At 46.3% G+C, this 19,185-nt stretch overlaps 1 protein-coding gene across 1 annotated transcript in view; it reads left to right on the top strand.

Moving 5' to 3' along the window:
* Nucleotides 1-18,155, top strand: part of DDX17 (DEAD-box helicase 17) — a 277,343-nt gene extending 259,188 nt beyond the window's left edge. The window contains exon 13 of the mRNA XM_030210742.1: nt 16,864-18,155. Coding sequence (XP_030066602.1) covers nt 16,864-17,441 — 578 coding nt within the window. The 3' untranslated portion in view covers nt 17,442-18,155. The remainder of the gene's footprint in view (nt 1-16,863) is intronic.
* The last annotated feature ends 1,030 nt before the right edge of the window (nt 18,156-19,185 follow it).

Raw genomic sequence — 19,185 nt, 5'->3', positions numbered from 1 at the left:
TGCTCCTCCAAGCCACATACCTGGCAGGCGTAAACAATAGTCTGGCCGACAGACTGAGCAGAGTCATGCAACCGCACGAGTGGTCGCTCCATTCCAGAGTGGTACGCAAGATCTTCCGAGAGTGGGGCACCCCCTCGGTGGACCTTTTCGCCTCTCAGACCAACCACAAGCTGCCTCTGTTCTGTTCCAGACTTCAGGCACACGGCAGGCTAGCGTCGGACGCCTTTCTCCTCCATTGGGGGACCGGCCTCCTGTATGCTTATCCTCCCATACCTTTGGTGGGGAAGACCTTACTGAAGCTCAAGCACGACCGCGGTACCATGATTCTGATAGCGCCCTTTTGGCCCCGTCAGATCTGGTTCCCTCTTCTTCTGGAGTTGTCCTCAGAAGAACCGTGGAGATTGGAGTGTTTTCCGACTCTCATTTCGCAGAACGACGGAGCGTTACTGCACCCCAACCTTCAGTCTCTGGCTCTCACGGCCTGGATGTTGAGGGCGTAGACTTCGCTGCGTTGGGTCTGTCGGAGGGTGTCTCCCGGGTCCTGCTTGCCTCCAGGAAGGATTCCACTAAAAAGAGTTACTTTTTCAAGTGGAGGAGGTTTGTCGTTTGGTGTGAGAGCAAGGCCCTAGAACCTCGTTCTTGCCCTGCACAGAACCTGCTTGAATACCTTCTACACTTATCAGAGTCTGGCTCAAGACCAACTCAGTAAGGAATCACCTTAGTGCGATTAGTGCTTACCATTATCGTGTGGAAGGTAAAGCCATCTCTGGAGAGCCTTTAGTCGTTCGATTCATGAGAGGCTTGCTTTTGTCAAAGCCCCCTATCAAGCCTCCTACAGTGTCATGGGATCTCAACGTCGTCCTCACCCAGCTGATGAAACCTCCTTTTGAGCCACTGAATACCTGCCATCTGAAGTACTTGACCTGGAAGGTCATTTTCTTGGTGGCAGTTACTTCAGCTCGTAGGGTCAGTGAGCTTCAAGCCCTAGTAGCTCATGCTCCATATACCAAATTTCATCATAACAGAGTAGTGCTCCGCACCCACCCAAAGTTCCTGCCGAAGGTGGTGTCGGAGTTCCATCTTAACCAGTCAATTGTCTTGCCAACATTCTTCCCCAGGCCGCATACCCGCCCTGCTGAACGTCAGTTGCACACATTGGACTGCAAGAGAGCATTGGCCTTCTACTTGGAGCGGACACAGCCCCACAGACAGTCCGCCCAATTGTTTGTTTCTTTCGACCCTAACAGGCTAGGGGTCGCTGTCGGGAAACGCACCATCTCCAATTGGCTAGCAGATTGCATTTCCTTCACTTACGCCCAGGCTGGGCTGACTCTTGAGGGTCATGTCACGGCTCATAGAGTTAGAGCCATGGCAGCGTCAGTGGCCCACTTGAAGTCAGCCACTATTGAAGAGATTTGCAAGGCTGCGACGTGGTCATCTGTCCACACATTCACATCACATTACTGCCTCCAGCAGGATACCTGACGCGACAGTCGGTTTGGGCAGTCGGTGCTGCAGAATCTGTTTGGGGTGTAAATCCAACTCCACCCTCCAGGACCCGAATTTATTCTGGTCAGGCTGCACTCTCAGTTAGTTGTTCTTCGTAGGTCAATTTCTGTTGTACCCTCGCCGTTGCGAGGTTCAATTGACCTGGGTTCTTGTTTTGAGTGAGCCTGAAAGCTAGGGATACCCCAGTCGTGAGAACAAGCAGCCTGCTTGTCCTCGGAGAAAGTGAATGATACATACCTGTAGCAGGTGTTCTCCGAGGACAGCAGGCTGATTGTTCTCACCTACCCTCCCTCCTCCCCTTTGGAGTTGTGTGTTTCATCTTTTGCTAGTCATTCAACTGGCGGGAGCGGTCGCGCACGGGCGGGAAGACGGCCGCGCATGCGCGGTGGGCGTGCCCTGCGTGCCGACCGTCCCGCGAAGCTTTTTTCCGGTTGGTGGGGGCTGCCGCGGACGTCACCCAGTCGTGAGAACAATCAGCCTGCTGTCCTCGGAGAACACCTGCTACAGGTATGTATCATTCACTTTCTCCGAGGACTAGCAGGCTTTTATCTTCTCACAAGTGAGTGACACCGATCCACATCACCCATTCCGGCTTTTGCATAGTAAAAGAGAGAGCTTTATGGAGCACGAGCCACGCTCCACCATGCATGCACAAGTGCCTTCCCACCCATCGCACAAATCTGGTCTCCTTGGTTCTCTTTTTTTTTTCTGCAGAAGGATAAGGTGTGGGGGGTTTTTGTTCTCTCCTCGCCCGATTTTTTTTTTTTTTTTTTGAGAGCTTTTAGTGCCTTTCGATCTGTTTTTTTTTTTCTGCTTCTCTTGTAGCTCCTTTAATTGGGCTTACAAACCCGTCCTTTATTTTTCCTTAGTTTTATTCTGCCCAGGTTTGTTTTCTTTATTTTCCGCATCATCAAGCTGTTTTTAGGCCCTGACTTCGGTCAGGTTTTTCCCTTTCTTTTTCTCCGTGCCTTGCCCCTTTTTCATTCACCATTGAGTCATTTAATTTAGCCAACGAAATTTTTCCATTCATGTCCATGAAGATTTCCAGTGGCTTCAAGCGCTGTACCCTATGCAGTCAGACTGTCTTTGGAAAGGCCACCCATTTTTGGTGTCTGCAGTGTCTTGGGCCCGACCATAGCCCTGCTAATTGTGTTCTCTGTCTTCGTATGAAGAAGAGGACTTGGGTTTCCCGAGAGGCTCAACAAGAGAGGATTTTTGGAGCTAAGTCCAGTTCATCGGCATCAAGGTCGGAGGTGTCAGTATAGATGTTGAGCATCGGTATCGGGAGCTTTGGTAAGCATGGCTGCTTCTAGACCCTTAGACAGTGGGAGCAGTGATGCATCGAGTGGGTCTGTACCTGTCTCGAGGCCGCCTGCTATGCAGGCCCCCCGGGACTGTCCATCATCGGACCCAGCTCCGAGGCAACGTGAGGATTCAACATCATCAGCACCGAGGAGCCTTGGTGACACGCTTCAGGCAAAGGCCAAGAAGCATAGCCATTGGTCACCCTTGACACATGGTGTCGGGAGCTCCAGGGCTTTGAAGGGATTCAGCACCCGAGAAGCGTCGGCGGTGGGAGGATCGCTCTCCCTCTGTACAGGAGGCGCCAATGCGCCTGTCTGTTAAGCAGTCAATAAGTACAGAAGAACCAAAAGGCCTCCGCGTTAGTACAAAGAGGCAAGCAGTACAGCGAAGGAAACAATGTAGATGATGTAAAAACTTCCAGCGGGCTTGAAGAATTCACATAAGTTTATTTTCAATCAAACTGGACTTGACATGAATCATGTTTCGGCCGTAAAGGCCTGCCGCTGGAGTCCCTGTGGTTTGATTTCTGAAATCCTAATGATACTGTAAATGTTGAACCTCAGAGAGGAAAAAAGTAGCAGTGTACAGTCAAAATAGCACAGAATGTGCAGAGTCAGTCCACTGACGTGCGCAGTCAAATATTTGATTGAAAATAAACTTCGAGTACGTTGGAAGTTTTTTACATCTACATTGTCTCCTTCACTGTGTTGCTTGACTTCTTGACTCCAAGCAGTCAAGATCTGTTCCTGTGTCAACCCCAGTGGTTCTGCAACCTGCTCCTCAGCTGGCACCCTGGCTTTTCCCGGTGTCTGCCCTCAATGAGCACATCCGGGCTTTGCTTCCAGAACTGCTAGATGGCCTCATGCAGCATTGGTATTGGGGGTGCTTGAGCCTGCCATAACCTCCTTTGCAGCCCCGCCTGGCCCTCTGACTGCGGTTTGGCCTCTTGATGCCAGCATCGCTTGCAGCCCATGTCGACTGCCACCCAAGCCGGCACGCCCTCGACATCAGTGGAGGAAGCTTCACCAGAATCGAGACAGGAGCTGATTTCTCCACGCCACTCTCGAGGGCACAGTTCCTCTTCATCGAGGCAGGTTCGGTCTCGGCAATCCTATAGGGAGATCCTTGGGTTACCATTCATCACTTATAAATCATCATCAAGTTCTGCTCCTACACCAACCTGAACAGTCTTGGACCAACAGCTTGGAGATGAGTAGAGTATAATCAATTCTCTTTTTGTCACAGTTAGTAACGGAAGTGTTACTAGTATAAAGGAGACCAGCAACACAGAAACTGTACCAGGTTAAGTGGTGACATTTTACTGTCTGGGCAAAAGGACAGGAGTATCATATAGTAACGTAGTAGATGGTGGCAGATAAAGACATGTACGGTCCATCCAGTCTGCCCAACAATATAAACGCATTACATATGGTATGAAGTGTTACATCATATGTATACCTGTTCCTGATTTATCCTTAAGAAACTAAGAAATAAGCTCTAAATAGCTCTATACAGTGACTATGCTGATGTCAATAAATTTAACAATTTTAAATAAAGAGGCCTCAATAGCCCAGGGTACCAACTCAGTTGACACGCCTGATAGGGCTTTTTATCATGGGCCAACAACCATCTGAAAAAACCATCAGTAAGGTACTTACAGAATATTTAACCAATGTCATTAGTGTAGAAGCACCACTAGTAGACTAACAGATTCATGTAGCATACAAAAAATGAATTATACACTTTAAACTTCAGCAGAAATGGAAAGAAAACTACACAATATAGAAAAATGCATGTTAAAGTATATTTCTAGGGCCTTATATGCCAGCGATGAAAAACCAACCCTACTTTTTTAAGGGGTTTGAAACATGCTGTTTCTAATGAAAATGATTAAAAAGAGTTTCCAGAAGGTCTTTTTTTGTAAAAGTGGGCTAAAAATACCCTATTTTTGGCGTTTTTGCAAAAATCATCAACTTTACACTCTTCGTGAACTAATGGAAAATATTAGGAGAATTAAATTTTATATTCGAAAACCTTGTGTTGATAAGTTGTTGTATGCAAAGTTTCACGTTTATCACACCTTTAATTCCAGAAATATAAAAAGCCAAACTTCACAATTTTTTCGTGCTGCAAATTTTTCGGACCAAGTTTGCTCCAAGTTTTCTTCATGGAAATCGCTCATGAAGATTTTTTTTTTATTATTTTGTTTAATAGAGCGCAAAAAGTTGTACAAGATGGCCAAGTTTTGTTTCTCTCAACAAAATATTGCCGGAGATACAGTGTCTCAAAGTTGCCGAAATCTCGGAGTCATACCACTGCAGTATGGGGTCAAACAGATTACTATATCTCAGCAAGTATTGCATCGGCAAATGTAAAACTTTACCAATGTTCATTGGGGACATGTATGAATGTTCACAAAAAATTTCATTGACATCTGTGATGGTCGCGCAGGGACCACCAGACTACTTGACATGGAATGACCCTAATGCCTTACTGGGAAAAGACCAAAGGTCCATCGAGACCAGCATCCTGTCCCCGACAGCAGCCAATCGAGGTAAAGGGCACCTGGCAAGCTACCCAAACTTACAGACATTTTATGCATGTTATTCCCGAAATTGTGGATTTTACCCAAGTCCATTTAGTAGCAGTCTATGGACTTGTCCTTTAGGAAACCGTCCAACCCCTTTTTAAACTCTGCCAAGCAACGAATTCCAGAGTTTAATTATGCGTTGGGTGAAGAAAAAGTTTCTCCGATTTGTTTTAAATTTACTACACTATAGTTTCATCGCATGCCCCCTAGTCCTAGTATTTTTGGAAAGCGTGAACAGACGCTTCACATCCACCTGTTCCACTCCACTCATTATTTTATATACCTCTATCATGTCTCCCCTCAGCCGTCTCTTCTCCAAGCTGAAAAGCCCTAGCCTCCTTAGTCTTTCTTCATAGGGAAGTAGTCCCATCCCCGCTATCATTTTAGTTACCCTTCGCTGCACCTTTTCCAGTTCTACTATATCTTTCTTGCGATGCGGCGACCATAATTGAACACAATACTCAAGGTGCGGTCGCACCATGGAGCGATACAACGGCATTATAACATCCTCACACCTGTTCTCCATACCTTTCCTAATAATACCCAACATTCTATTCATTTTCCTAGCTGCAGCAGCACACTGAGCAGAAGGTTTTACTGTATTATCAACGACGACCCCCCGATCCCTTTCTTGGTCTATAACTCCTAATGTGGAACCTTGCATGACGTAGCTATAATTCGGGTTCTTTTTTCCCACATGCATCACCTTGCACTTGTTCACATTAAACGTCATCTGGCATTTAGCCACCCAGTCTCGTAAGGTCCTTCTGTAATTTTTCACAATCCTGTCGCGAGTTAACGACTTTGAATAACTTTGTGTCATCAGCAAATTTAATTACCTCGCTGGTTACTCCCATCTCTAAATCATTTATAAATATATTAAAAAGCAGCGGTCCTAGCACTGACCCCTGAGGAACCCCACTAACTACCCTTCTCTATTGTGAATACTTCCATTTAACCCCACTCCCTGTTTCCTATCCTTCAACCAGTTTTTAATCCGCAATAGGACATTTCCTCCTATCCCATGACCCTCCAATTTCCTCTGTAGCCTTTCATGAGGTACCTTATCAAACGCCTTTTGAAAATCCAGATACACAATATCAACCGGGGGGTGGGGTGGGATTTGATAAACCGCCTTTCTGTGATTATAATCAAAGCGATTTACATATTGTACACAGGCACTTATTTTGTATCTGGGGCAATAGAGGGTTAAGTGACTTGCCCAGAGTCACAGGGAGCTGCAGTGGGAATCGAATCCAGTTCCCAAGGTTCTTGGGCCAATCACTGCACTAACCACTAGGCTGCTCCTCCTCTCTAAGGGGAATGAAGCCACGCTCACCTTCCCCCATCCCCTGTGAAAAAATCTGATGTTTTCAAAAATACTGATAAATCGTCTCATTACAAGATGTCCTGTTATTTTGCTCTGGTAGACTGATTAGGGGAGTTGATTCAAGGCAGTGCATGAACCCCTATGCAGGCCAAGAAGTCTAAAGAAACTTTCTCCGAGGACAAGCAGGCTGATATTCTCACAAGTGGGTAATGTCCCGTCGGCCCCGGAGTATTTTTAGCAAAAAAAAATCACCAGAAGTCTCTTCTGGAGCGTTCCACCGTGCGTGGCTCTTGCACTGTGCATGTGCACGCACGATTTCCCGCCCGCCGCGCAGTCATGCTCAGTTTTTTCCTTTCCATGTCTGAGGAGACACGGAGTTTCTGTTTTCAGCACTTCGCGTTTCCTGGCCTCCGGAGTGGAAGTTTCTTCTGTCTTCTTCATGAAGTTCGTTTTCCCTCGTTGAGGGTGTACTTCACGTGTGTATTTCAAAAAAAAAAAAAAAAAAAGTTTTCCTTTATTTTCCAGTATTTTTTTCGTGTTTGTTTCCTTTATTTTTTCGTTGCAAGCATTCTTAGGTCGCTCGATAGGGATTTTTTCCTTCTTTTGTGTCTGTTTTTTTCTGACACAATCGCGTCCTTTGATTTCACGAAGGCTGTTTTTCCCGCAATGTCATCGAAGACGCCCAGTGGCTTTAAGCCATGTGCCCGCTGCAACCGAACCATCTCTGGCACTGATCTGCACTCCTGGTGCCTTCAGTGCCTTGGGCCCGACCATCTTCAGGAGAGCTGTAAGTTGTGCCTAAAAATGAAAAAGCGCACTCAGATCTCCAGAGAGAGAAACTTTTTGGATCTGGTACCTCGGCGTCTGTGTCGGCTTCGGTACCGTCGACGTCAAGGGCAGCTTTGGCATCGGGAGACTGGGTACAGGCTGCCAAAAGACCGATGCACGCTGAGAGCAGTGATGCATCGAGCGGGTCTCGGCGCCTCCTGCTTTGTAGGCCCCCCGGGACCGACCTGTATCGGACCCGGCCCCGAGGAGGCGTGTGGATTCCACGTCCTCCTCACCGGTACCGAGGAGTTTCGATGATGGGTGTCAGGCGAAGGCCAAGAAGCACTGTCATCGTTCTCCTTCTCTACACGGTACCGGGAGCTCCGGGTCGTCGAAGCATTCGGCACCCGAGAAGCATCGACGCCGAGAGGATCGCTCTCCCTCTGTGATGGAGGTGTCGGCGCGACGGTCATCTAGCAGCCCGGTACCAGCTCCCAGATCCCTGTAGATTCTGCCTCCACAGCCCCACATCAGCATCGAAGCCTTCCTCGACAGCTTCTCTTGATGAGCGCATCAAGGCTTTGTTTCCAGATTTTATGGAAACAGTGCTGCACCAGTTGCGTCTGGCACCGGAGGCTCCTGCGGCGCCTAGCCTTTTGCCTGTAGTGAGGCCTCCTTCAAGCGGTACCGGAGTTGGCAGCCTCCCGGGTCGACTCTCCATTGCCATCGGTGGAGGAGTCTCTTGGGGAGTTGACTTCTCGACAACCTCATCGAGGTCACCGCATCTCTATGTTGAGATGGGCTCGGATCCGGGCTGCTCTTTCTGAGCTGTTAGCCCCATCCGATGATAACTCATCTGATGAGGATGGCGGGCATGGAGTTTTCTCTGCCGAGGACTCTCTAGGTCTTCCATCCGATTCAACTCCTTCACCTCAGAAGCAGCTCTCCCCTCCGGAGAGCTTGTCTTTTTCATCTTTTGTGCGGGAAATGTCTGAGGCCAATCCCTTCCCTGTGGAGACTGTGGATGAGCCCAGGGCCAAGTTGCTCGAGGTCCTGGATTATCCATCTCCACGTAAGTCTTCTACCACAGTTCCTTTTCCCGATACTCTCAGGGAAGTGCTGATGATGAACTGGGAGATGATGGTGATGAAGCCTCTTTCATGCCCAACTATCCCCCAAAAAGGCTGAGTCCCAGTATCGGATCCACGGGGAACCCAGTTTCGTCCGGCCTCAGTTGCCTCATGATTCTGCGGTGGTGGATTCCGCTCTCAGAAGGGCCAAGAGCTCTCGGAATTTTGCCTCGGTGCCCCCGGGGCGAGAACATAGAACCTTGGACTCTTTTGGGAGAAAGGCGTATCAGGCTGGCATGCTCGCATCCAAAATCCAATTGTACCAGCTCTTTACGAGCATCCATTTGCGGAACTCAGTGAGGCAGCTTGAGAGCTTGGTTGACGCGCTCCCGCCAGAGCAGGCCGAGCCTTTTCGTCAAGTGGTCAGGCAGCAGAAGGTGTGTCGCAAATTCCTGTCCAGGGACATTTACGATACTTGCGATGTGACATCCAGATTTTCTGCTATGGGTATAGTGATGCGCAGACTCTCATGGGTGCGTGCCTCTAACCTGGAGGAAAGGACTCAGCAGAAGATTGTGGATATCCCTTGCTGGGGGATCATCTTTTTGGAGAGAAGGTTGAAGAGTTGATTGATCATCTCTATCAGCGTGATAACGATATAGATTCTGTCTCCCGCCGGGCGCCTTCTGCATCTACTTCCTCATCTAGGAAGTTTTTTTAAAGGGAAGAGAAGTGCTTCCTACGCCTCTAGGGGCCGTAGGTACACTCCTGCTTCTCGACAGCCAGTTCAGGCTCTGCCACAGCGCACTCGTTCTCGTCAACAGCGTGCACCTAAGCAGGGCCCTGCAGCTCCCCAGTAAAATCAGGGACTGGTTTTTGACTGGCTCCAGTTGACCATAGCCGCTATCAAAGTGTCCATGCCGGTCGATTTGCCTGTTGGAGGGAGGTTAAAATTTTTTCAACAAAGGTGGCCTCTTGTAACCTCCGACAGGTGGGTTCTTCAAATAGTCCGGTTAGGATACACCCTCAGTCTGGAATCCAAACTTCCAAATTGCCCACCGAGAGCTCAGTCCTTCAGCTCTCATCACAGGCAAGTACTTGCAGAGGAGCTCTCCACCCTTCTCAACGCCAATGCGGTCAAGCCCGTTCCACCAGGGCAAGAAGGGCTGGGATTCTATTCCGGGTACTTCCTTGTGGAAAAGAAAACCGGGGGGGGGGGGGGGGGGGGGAGATGCGTCCCATCCTAGACCTAAGGGGCCTGAACAAATATCTGGTCCGAGAAAAGTTCAAGATGCTTTCCCTGGGCACCCTTCTTCCCATGATTCAGGAAAGCGATTGGCTATGGACTTAAAGGATACTTACACTCACATTTCGATACTTCCAGCTCACAGGAAGTATCTGCGGTTTCGGCTGGGAACACAGCACTTTCAGTACTATGTGCTGCCCTTTGGCTTGGCGTCTGCGCCCAGGGTATTTACCAAGTGCCTGGCAGTTGTTGCAGCGTCTCTACGCAGACTGGGAGTGCATGTGTTCCCTTATCTCGCCGATTGGCTGGTGAAGAGCACCTCCCAGGCAGGAGCTTTACAGTCCATGCAGATGACTATTCAAGTGCTGGAGCTACTAGGGTTTGTAATCAATTACCCAAAGTCCCATCTAAAGCCTGTTCAAAAATTGGAATTCATAGGGGCTCTGTTGTGCACGAAGACAGCTTGTGCCTATCTTCCCGAGCCAAGAGCAGACAACCTTCTGTCTCTGGTCTCCAGGGTTCAAGCGTCTCAGCAGATCACAGCTCGGCAGATGTTGAGACTTCTGGGGCACATGGCTTCCACAGTTCATGTAACTCCCATGGCACATCTACACATGAGATCAGCTCAGTGGACCCTAGCTTCCCAGTGGTATCAAGCTACAGGGGATCTAGAGGATGTGATCCAGCTGTCCACCGACTTTCGGAATGCCCTTCAGTGGTGGACAGATCGATCCAGTCTGACCTTGGGATGCCCATTCCAAATTCCTCAGCCACAAAAGGTGCTGACGACTGATGCATCCCTCCTAGGATGGGGAGCGCATGTAGATGGGCTTCATACTCAAGGAGCTTGGTCCCTTCAGGAAAAGTGTCTTCAGATCAACCTCCTGGAGTTGTGCGCGATCTGGAATGCTCTAAAGGCTTTTAGAGAGTGGTTACCCAACCAAATTATTCTAATTCAAACACAGGTTGCGATGTACTACCTCAACAAGCAAGGGGGTACCGGATCTCGCCCTCTGTGTCAGGAAGTCGTGCAGATGTGGCTTTGGGCTCGCCAACACGGCATATGTCTCCAAGCCATTTATCTAGCCGGCGTAAACAGTCTGGCCGACAGGTTGAGCAGGATAATGCAACCTCACGAGTGGTCGCTGAACATGGCTGTAGCCAGAAAGATTTTCCGAGAGTGGGGCACCCCCTCGGTGGATCTTTTTGCCACTCAACTCAATCACAAGGTCCCTCAGTTCTGTTCCAGACTGCAGGCCCACGGCAGGCTAACGTTGGATGCCTTTCTCCTTCATTGGGGGACAGGTCTTCTATAACTCAAGCAAGATCAAGGGACCATGATTCTGATAGCACCCCTTTGGCCCTGTCAGATCTGGTTCCCTCTTCTTCTGGAGTTATCTTCCCGAAGAACCATGGAGATTGGAGTGTTTTCCAACCCTCAGAATGAGGGGGCGCTTCTACATCCCAACCTCCAGTCTCTGGCTCTCACGGCCTGGATGTTGAGAGCTTAGAATTCGCCTCCTTGAGTCTTTCTGAGGTTGTCTCCCGAGTCTTGCTTGCTTCCAGGAAAGATTCCACTAAAAGGTGTTACTCCTTTAAATGGAAGAGGTTTGCCGTCTGGTGTGACGACAGGGCCCTAGATCCTTTTTCTTGTCCTACACAGACCCTGCTTGAATACCTTCTACACTTATCAGAGTCTCGTCTCAAAACCAACTCAGTAAGAGTTCACCTTAGTTCAATTAGTGCTTATCATCAACGTGTAGAAGATCAGCCTATCTCTGGACAACCTTTAGTTGTTCACTTCATGAGAGGTTTGCTTTTGTCAAAGCCCCCTGTCAAACCTCCTCCAGTGTCATGGGATCTCAGTGTCGTTCTCACCCAGCTGATGAAACCCCCTTAAAGCAAACCTCCTCCAGTGTCATGGGATCTCAGTGTCGTTCTCACCCAGCTGATGAAACCCCCTTTTGAGCCACTGAATTCCTACCATCTGAAGTACTTGACCTGGAAGGTCATTTTCTTGGTGGCTGTTACTTCAGCTCGTAGGGTCAGTGAGCTTCAGGCTCTAGTGGTTCATGCTCCTTATCTTAAATTTCATCATAACAAAGTAGTCCGAAGTAACGGGGGGCGTTCCAAGATGGCCGCAGAACCGGAGGTTTAATAGGACGCTCTGACTTCTTGGGCAGCGATATTTCAGCTTTATCAATATGCCGCATTCTTAAACACAAGGGAACCCTGAGGATAGTGCCTCTGCCCAACTCAGCGTCTTCCCCAGCCCAATCGAGCCTAGAACGCTACTTCCCCGGGACCTCCAAAAAGCAAGAGGGAGAGGATCCCATAGCGGGAGTACCTGGAGAAGCAGATCTCCTGCCGGGAGATGAAACTTCCCTCTCACCACCATCGTTTTCAACGAATCCACTTTGTCCAGCGACGCAGGCAGCCCTAGAGGGAAACCCCTCCAATTCCGGAAGTGTGTTGGAGTCGGTGGCCGACGAGGACCTAGGGCTGCAACAGCAGACGCCGGGACCCGAAGGAGGAGTTTCTCGTTCGGAGAAAAGAACGGAGGTGACATTAGAGGCGATTTGGGCAAAGCTGGAAAGTATGGACGCTACTTTACAGAAATCCTCAGGTGATGTACACACGTTGAATAATAAGTTTGAAGAATTAAAAATAACTGTTGAATCTGCGAAACATGGTATGTTTGAACAGGTAGCTTCAATACAAAAAGATGTTGACTTGTTTAAAAAATTTAAGAATACTGCCATTAAAGATACCGAGATACGGAGAAGAATTGAGCAGATGGAAAATTACAATCGCCGTCTAAATTTACGCCTCTTAAATTTCCCCAAGTTACTGGGGGTAGCACCAGTAGAAACATTTCGTAGATATCTGAATGAAATATTGAAGATTCCTCTAGATGCTATCCCACCAGTTAATAAGATATATTATATACCTAAACCTAGAGGTGAAATGGAAGACGTTGGTAATACCTCGCTTGATTTACAGAATATATCAGAAATATTAGAACAATCCTCGGAGAAAATAATAGAGCGAGCTACACTGTTAGTTTCCTTGATATTTGAGCAGGATTTCAACACAATTTTAAGGCTTTACTTTAGGAACTTTTCCATTCAATTTTGTGGAGCCAAAGTGTGGATTTTCCCTGACGTGACTAAACAAACCCAATTGAAAAGACAATCCTTCTTGACATTGAAAAAGAGGACAATTGATATTGGGGGAACTTTTTTCCTGGCATATCCATGCAAATGCGTGGTTAAATTGGGTCAAAGTATACTTTCTATGCGCCGGAACAACTTAAATCATTTATAGATTCTAAACAATTGAAGTAATGTTAATTTTGGAGGTCTGTCAGCCTTGTTTATTTAACTTTTTTCTTGTTTGATAACTTCTCAGATTTCATAACTCCCCCCTCACAATTAGAGATCTAAGAAAGCGTAAATTTATATTTCTTCTTTAGTTTTAAAATTTTATATTCTCAATAGCTAAATTGCTGCTTATTATCAAATTTGAATATGATTATGTGACTATTATTGAGAATGTTATTTGTATTTTCGCTGTTTCTAATTACAAGTTTAATGCTTGTAAAAGTTTGTTAAAATCATAAAGGAATTAAAAAAAAAATAGAGTAGTCCTCCTCACGCACCCTAAGTTCCTGCCAAAGGTGGTGTCGGAGGTCCATCTGAACCAATTGTCTTGCCAACATTTTTTCCTCGCCCTCATACAAGTCCTGGCGAAAGCAAGCTGCACACTTTGGACTGCAAAAGAGCACTGGCCTTTTACGTGGAGCGGACAAGCCCCCACAGACAGTCCGCCCAGTTGTTTATCTTTTTTAATCCCAACAAGAGGGGAGTTGCTGTCAGGAAACGCACCATATCTAATAGGCTAGCAGATTGCATTTCCTTCACTTATGCCCAAGCTGGGCTGACTTTAGAGGGCCATGTCAAGGCTCATAATGTTAGGAGCCATGGCTGCGTCAGTGGCTCATCTCAGGTCAGCCACTATTGAAGAGATCTGCAAGGCTGCGATGTGGTCATCAGTCCATACATTCACATCTCATTACTGCCTTCAGCAGGATAGCCGACGCGACGGTTGGTTTGGGCAGTTGGTGCTGCAGAATCTGTTTGGGGTTTAGAATCCAACTCCAACCCTCCTAGGCCCATTTTTATTCTGTTCCAGGCTGCACTCTCAGTTAGTTGTTTCTTGTTTCAGGTCAATCTCTGTTATGCCCTCGCCCTTGCGAGGTCCAATTGACCATTGTTTATTGTTTTGAGTGAGCCTAGGGGCCAGGGATACCCCACGTGTGAGAATATCAGCCTGCTTGTCCTCGGAGAAAGCGAAGTTTCTTACCTGAAGCAGGTGTTCTCCCGAGGACAGCAGGCTGCATATTCTCACAAACCCTCCCACCTCCCTTTTTGGAGTTGTCTTTCTATTTATCTATTGGATTCAACTGAGGAGCGTGACCGCGCGGTGGGCAGGAAATCGTGTGCGCACATAAGCAGTGCGAGCGCCACGCGTGGTGGAACGCTCCAGAAGAGATTTGTGGCGATTTTTTTTGCTAAAAATACTCCGGGGCCGACGTGACATCACCCACGTGTGAGAATATGCAGCCTGCTGTCCTCGGAGTACACCTGCTTCAGGTAAGAAGCTTTAGGAGAGCTCCAGCACATGGGATCTGTCCATGAAGTTGCCCATGGTGAGACAGTGTGGCTACATCCCCCTTGTCAGAAATTGTCCCAGTAAACTTGAATAGAAACAAATTATTTGTCTCTGAATGAGGGGCTGAAGTAATAAGCTGTGCTATCCTTTAGTGCAGCTTACTTGTTTTTCTTGCAGTGATCTTACTCATAATTTAGTAAGATTTTAGTGCAGTGGTCATGCTAGAGGCTGAAACCATAACGGCTTCTAATTAAAAAAAAAAAAAAATTTTTAAGGCATCAGATTTTAGTATTTCACTTTTCTTGCTAGCACTGAATCTTTAGTCCAGTTCAGACTCCCTTCCCATGGCTACTTGGCCCTGGGCACCCCACATCAGAGAGGCTCTCAACCAGAGAACTTCCAGTGTTTCATCATCCTGCTTCTTGTAGGCCAGTAATATTTAACCTGGTACGGAAGTTTTTAGCAGCAAGCTGCTGCTCCTCATACTTTCTTGGAAAATGGCAGTACCTGACCCCCAAGTGGTAGTTAGGATGCACTATTAGGGGTAAATCTGCCAAATGAAGCACTCCCTTATTTGGCAGACAGACCATAGTAGTGTATCATGACATACCACTATAGGTCAGGTGTCACTGTTTTCTAAGATGTTGGGAGGAATGAGATACTGCTAGATGACTCCTGGATCAGTTATTAGTATTGGGGCTTGTTTGTTTTTTGTGGGGGGGGGGAGCTCTGGAAGTATTCTAGTAGAGGGCTTCTTTGGCCTTGGGGCGCCCTGTATCAGACAGCTTGGAGTGGGAAATGGGTTTTTTCCTTCTTCATGTCACTGACAGGAAAGAAGATGGAAAAAAAAAAACATTTCTGGTTTATCCCTGGCCCGGTATGCCTTTTGGAGGGAGGAACCAAGCATACTTTGGATTCTAGGGTAGAGCCAGATGGTACACCCTGTGTATCTAGAGGGAGCCTCAGGTGAACTAAACCTGGGGGCCTTGCCAGAAAGTAGTGGAGAGAGGGCTTCCAGGAGACACATTGGTGAAGAAACCACATCCTACCTGATACAGCCAAACTTTGTCAGAAAGAGGACCAGTGCTTTGAAATGTTAAAGTTAATGGACACATAAGGTTATGTTATGTTGCAATTTTGACTGTGAGACTTCTATCATTCAGCATCCCCCATCCTGAATACACACCATTCTTCTGAGGCAGAAAAGAATCCATGCTGATCTAGAGCGGTCAAACTCTTATGTGCATGTGACACTTGGGGGAGCACGGAAAGGGTTAACGTTACCTGTATCCACACAATGAGGTTATTAGCTATGGAGCATAAGCCTGGCTCCTTGAAGATTTACACTGGGAGCTTATTCAGAACTGGAAGGATTGCACTTGATATTTTAAACAAGATTTTGTATTTTTTTTTTTTTTTTTTAGTTAGGTCTTGAATTCCTCAACTGTTGACAATTAGGAGATCCCTTTGAATCACACCACTTAACCTGTGAAGCTTTGAACAGGGAGATTAGAAGGGCAGGAGTAATTTTACTGTGTGACTTAAGAAGGGCAACAACTAATGATGTACTTTTACATCAAATAAACAGGGAAAAGCATACCCAGAGCAGTCACTAGATAAAACAGCCCCCCCCCCCCCCCCCCCCCCCACACACACACACACACACACTTTTTTTGGGCTCTCATGCTCAAAGAATGACTCAAAAGGGCAACATGACATTTTTGTAGATGTTTCTCATAGCCCTCAGGGAGGGCGGAAATCATTTTTAGTTTTGCAGTCACAGGCTCTTCAGATGACAGTTTAGGTTTTCCTCCGTTTCCCCTGTAAGTGCTTTGCTTAAGTATCAAAGGAATAGATATATTTTGGTGAGCCAGATCAACTAAAACCATTTCTTGCCAATTTGCTGCTTGCTAATCCATCATAATGCAGAAAACTACCAAAGGCAGCAGTGCATGGTTAACAAGAGCTGTAAGTGAACAGAGGAGGATTGCAGCAGGCTTTGATTCTGGGTTCAATTCCCCCTATAGCTCCTTGTGACCCTGGGCAAGTCACTTAACCCTCCATTGCCTCAGGTACAAACCAAGATTGTGAACCCCCTAGGGACAGAGAAAAGTACCTGCTTATAATGTGTAATTGTCCTCTGTCTTTAATTTGATGGGTAAGCAGATTGTAAATGCCAAAATTAAATTAGCAGGTGAGCCCTGCGGAAACATCAAAACAAAACATTTCTGCCTGATGTAGTAAATGGCACCTCCATTCAATTATTTTACTGCATTGGAAATAAAAGTTTTGTGCAGCGCATGCACTGAAGCTCAGCATCAGCCCCTGTCCCCTGTGTGTGTAATACTCAGAGCTTTTCTTTTCCTTATAGGGGGTCGATCACGCTATCGTATTCCCACAGCCAACAATCCAAATATGATGTATCAAGAGGAGTGTGATCGTAGACTTCGGGGCAACAAGGAAAGGCGAGACCAGGCTGGTGGCGGTAGCTTTCGAGACAGAGACAGAGGCACTACTGGTGACCGTGGAGCATACAGTAATGGAGCTGACAATCGAGACCAAGCAGGTCGCCAAAATTATAGCTCTGCTTATGGGAATCAGAACACTGGATTTGGGACACAACAGAACCAATATGGCTACAATCAAGGCAGCTATGGAGGAGGGGGCAGCTTTGGTGGGAGTGGCTATGGGACCCAAGATTACAGCTCCGGAACTTATGGAGCCACTGGTGGTAGTGGTGGTGGCAGCTCCTCTGGGAGTGGGAGAAACTCTCAAGGCTCTGGCCAGCAGCAGTACGGTGGTGTGGGACGATCAAACCAGCCGCCGCAGCCGCTGATGTCTCAGCAGTTTCCTCAGCCTCCCGCTAATAATATGATGAATTATATGGGACAAACCACCTACCAGTATCCACCTCCACCCCCACCACCTCCCCCTCCTTCACGGAAATGATACCACAACAGTAGTTAGGCTTTGGAGAGTTTATTTTCTCTTTTGCTCTGTATTTAAATAGCTACTTAATAGCATATTTTCTTTTCATTATAACTTCTGTATTTTTTTTCTACAATTATTTTTCTCTTGTGATGATCTAGCTTTCATAGTGAAAGTGGAAGAATGCTAATACAAACACCTGCCCACCCACTAGATGTCATTGTGTGCGTATGTTTAATGTTAAATGCTCTCTTTTGGACATGACGATCTGATGATGGTACCTAGCACCTTAGTTCTGATGAGTTCATTAGCAGGCTTGTTGGTTGCTGGCGGAGATTTAGAGAAGGGGGGGGGGGAGTATTGGAGAGAAAAGATAACGTTAGTAGAAACTTGAGCAACCTTAAGCCACTTAGGTAGGTGCCCTTTTTGAATTACATTTTTCTTCACAGGTTTATTCAGTATACTATTCCTTTGGCTTTGCTTTTTATTGTAAATAGTGTTTTCTTTGTTCTTCACAGGCATATTCTTTTGTAATATATACCAAATTACTGTGGCTTTGTGCTTTATTTTTTTTTTTTTTTTAAAGTCGTCTTGTTTTATCTTATGAGCCTCTTCTTTAGCAGTTCCTTACTTGTCTAATATTGTGGTTGAGTCCTGCAGTCCTCAGCAGCTAGAATTTTATTTCTGAATTTTGTGGAGGTAACTTAAAACTTGGTAACCATTTCCTGAAAAAAACAGTAATGGTGTAAGGAGGTGGGACTTCTAAATAAGCTACATAATAAGCAGAGGACAAAAGCGGTAAAATATAGCAAGGGTCTGAAGAGTGTGAGGATGAAGAAGGGACTTAGACTTGTGGTAACATATTTGAGACTAATTGATACTTTGCTGTGGATAGTGACTCTGCAATGTGAAAAGCTGTAGTGCTAAAAATTGAAAGAAGGTAGCCAAGCGAAATATAGTAGGGTCAATAACAAGTTCAAGATGCAGGAAGTAAGGGTGGTTTAAAATCTCATAAATGGTTTGGATGGTTTAAAAAAATGGAGTAGATTCTGTAACTTTCTGTTGGACGATCCTCACAGATTTTTCCAGGTAGGTAGTACTCTGCAAGAATGGAGGCACAGGCATAGTAGTTTTTTTTTTGTTTTTTTTTTTGGTGAGGAGGGGGGGTAAGATTTTTGGACAGGTTTTAAATTTTTAATTTGAATGTCTTTTTCAGGCTGAGGTGGGTGGTGTGTTTTACTTTCCCTATAGTAAAAGACATTCTTCCAGGTTTGCTTTAATGATGGGGTTTTATTAAATACTTTATTACCTCTCTCCTGGAGAGATTTTGCACAATATGTTCCCAAGATTAGTGTGAGTAAGTTGACATTTTTATGCTCCACTTACCTCCCTCTCTGTTCCTCCCTAAATGAAGGAAAGGGTCCTTTACTTTAAATGCATTTGGCAGTACAAGCTTGGTCAAACTATTAAGATTGTTGTATGGAGAAAAAAAAGATTCCATTTCTGAAAATCGAAGAATGGGAAGAACATTTCTTCTCTCTTTTTGATGTGTGTGTGTGTGCAGTTTACAGGTAGGGTTGTGTTAGCAGAAGCAGCTAGTACCTTGGGATAGATGATTCTCACTTAATTATACCCCTCCCCTTTTTAATTATGGAGGTCAATTTTTTAGAATCATTGAATGAACAGCATTATATTTTTTTATACTAGTTTTTCACATTTCTATAATGGCATGAAATAAGCTATTTTGTCCCACTTTGAGCTGTTA

Source organism: Microcaecilia unicolor, chromosome 1, assembly GCF_901765095.1.
Source record: "Microcaecilia unicolor chromosome 1, aMicUni1.1, whole genome shotgun sequence".
NCBI lineage: Eukaryota > Metazoa > Chordata > Amphibia > Gymnophiona > Siphonopidae > Microcaecilia > Microcaecilia unicolor.
The sequence above is the reverse complement of the archived record's forward strand: the minus strand, read 5'-3'. Positions and strand labels throughout refer to the sequence as shown.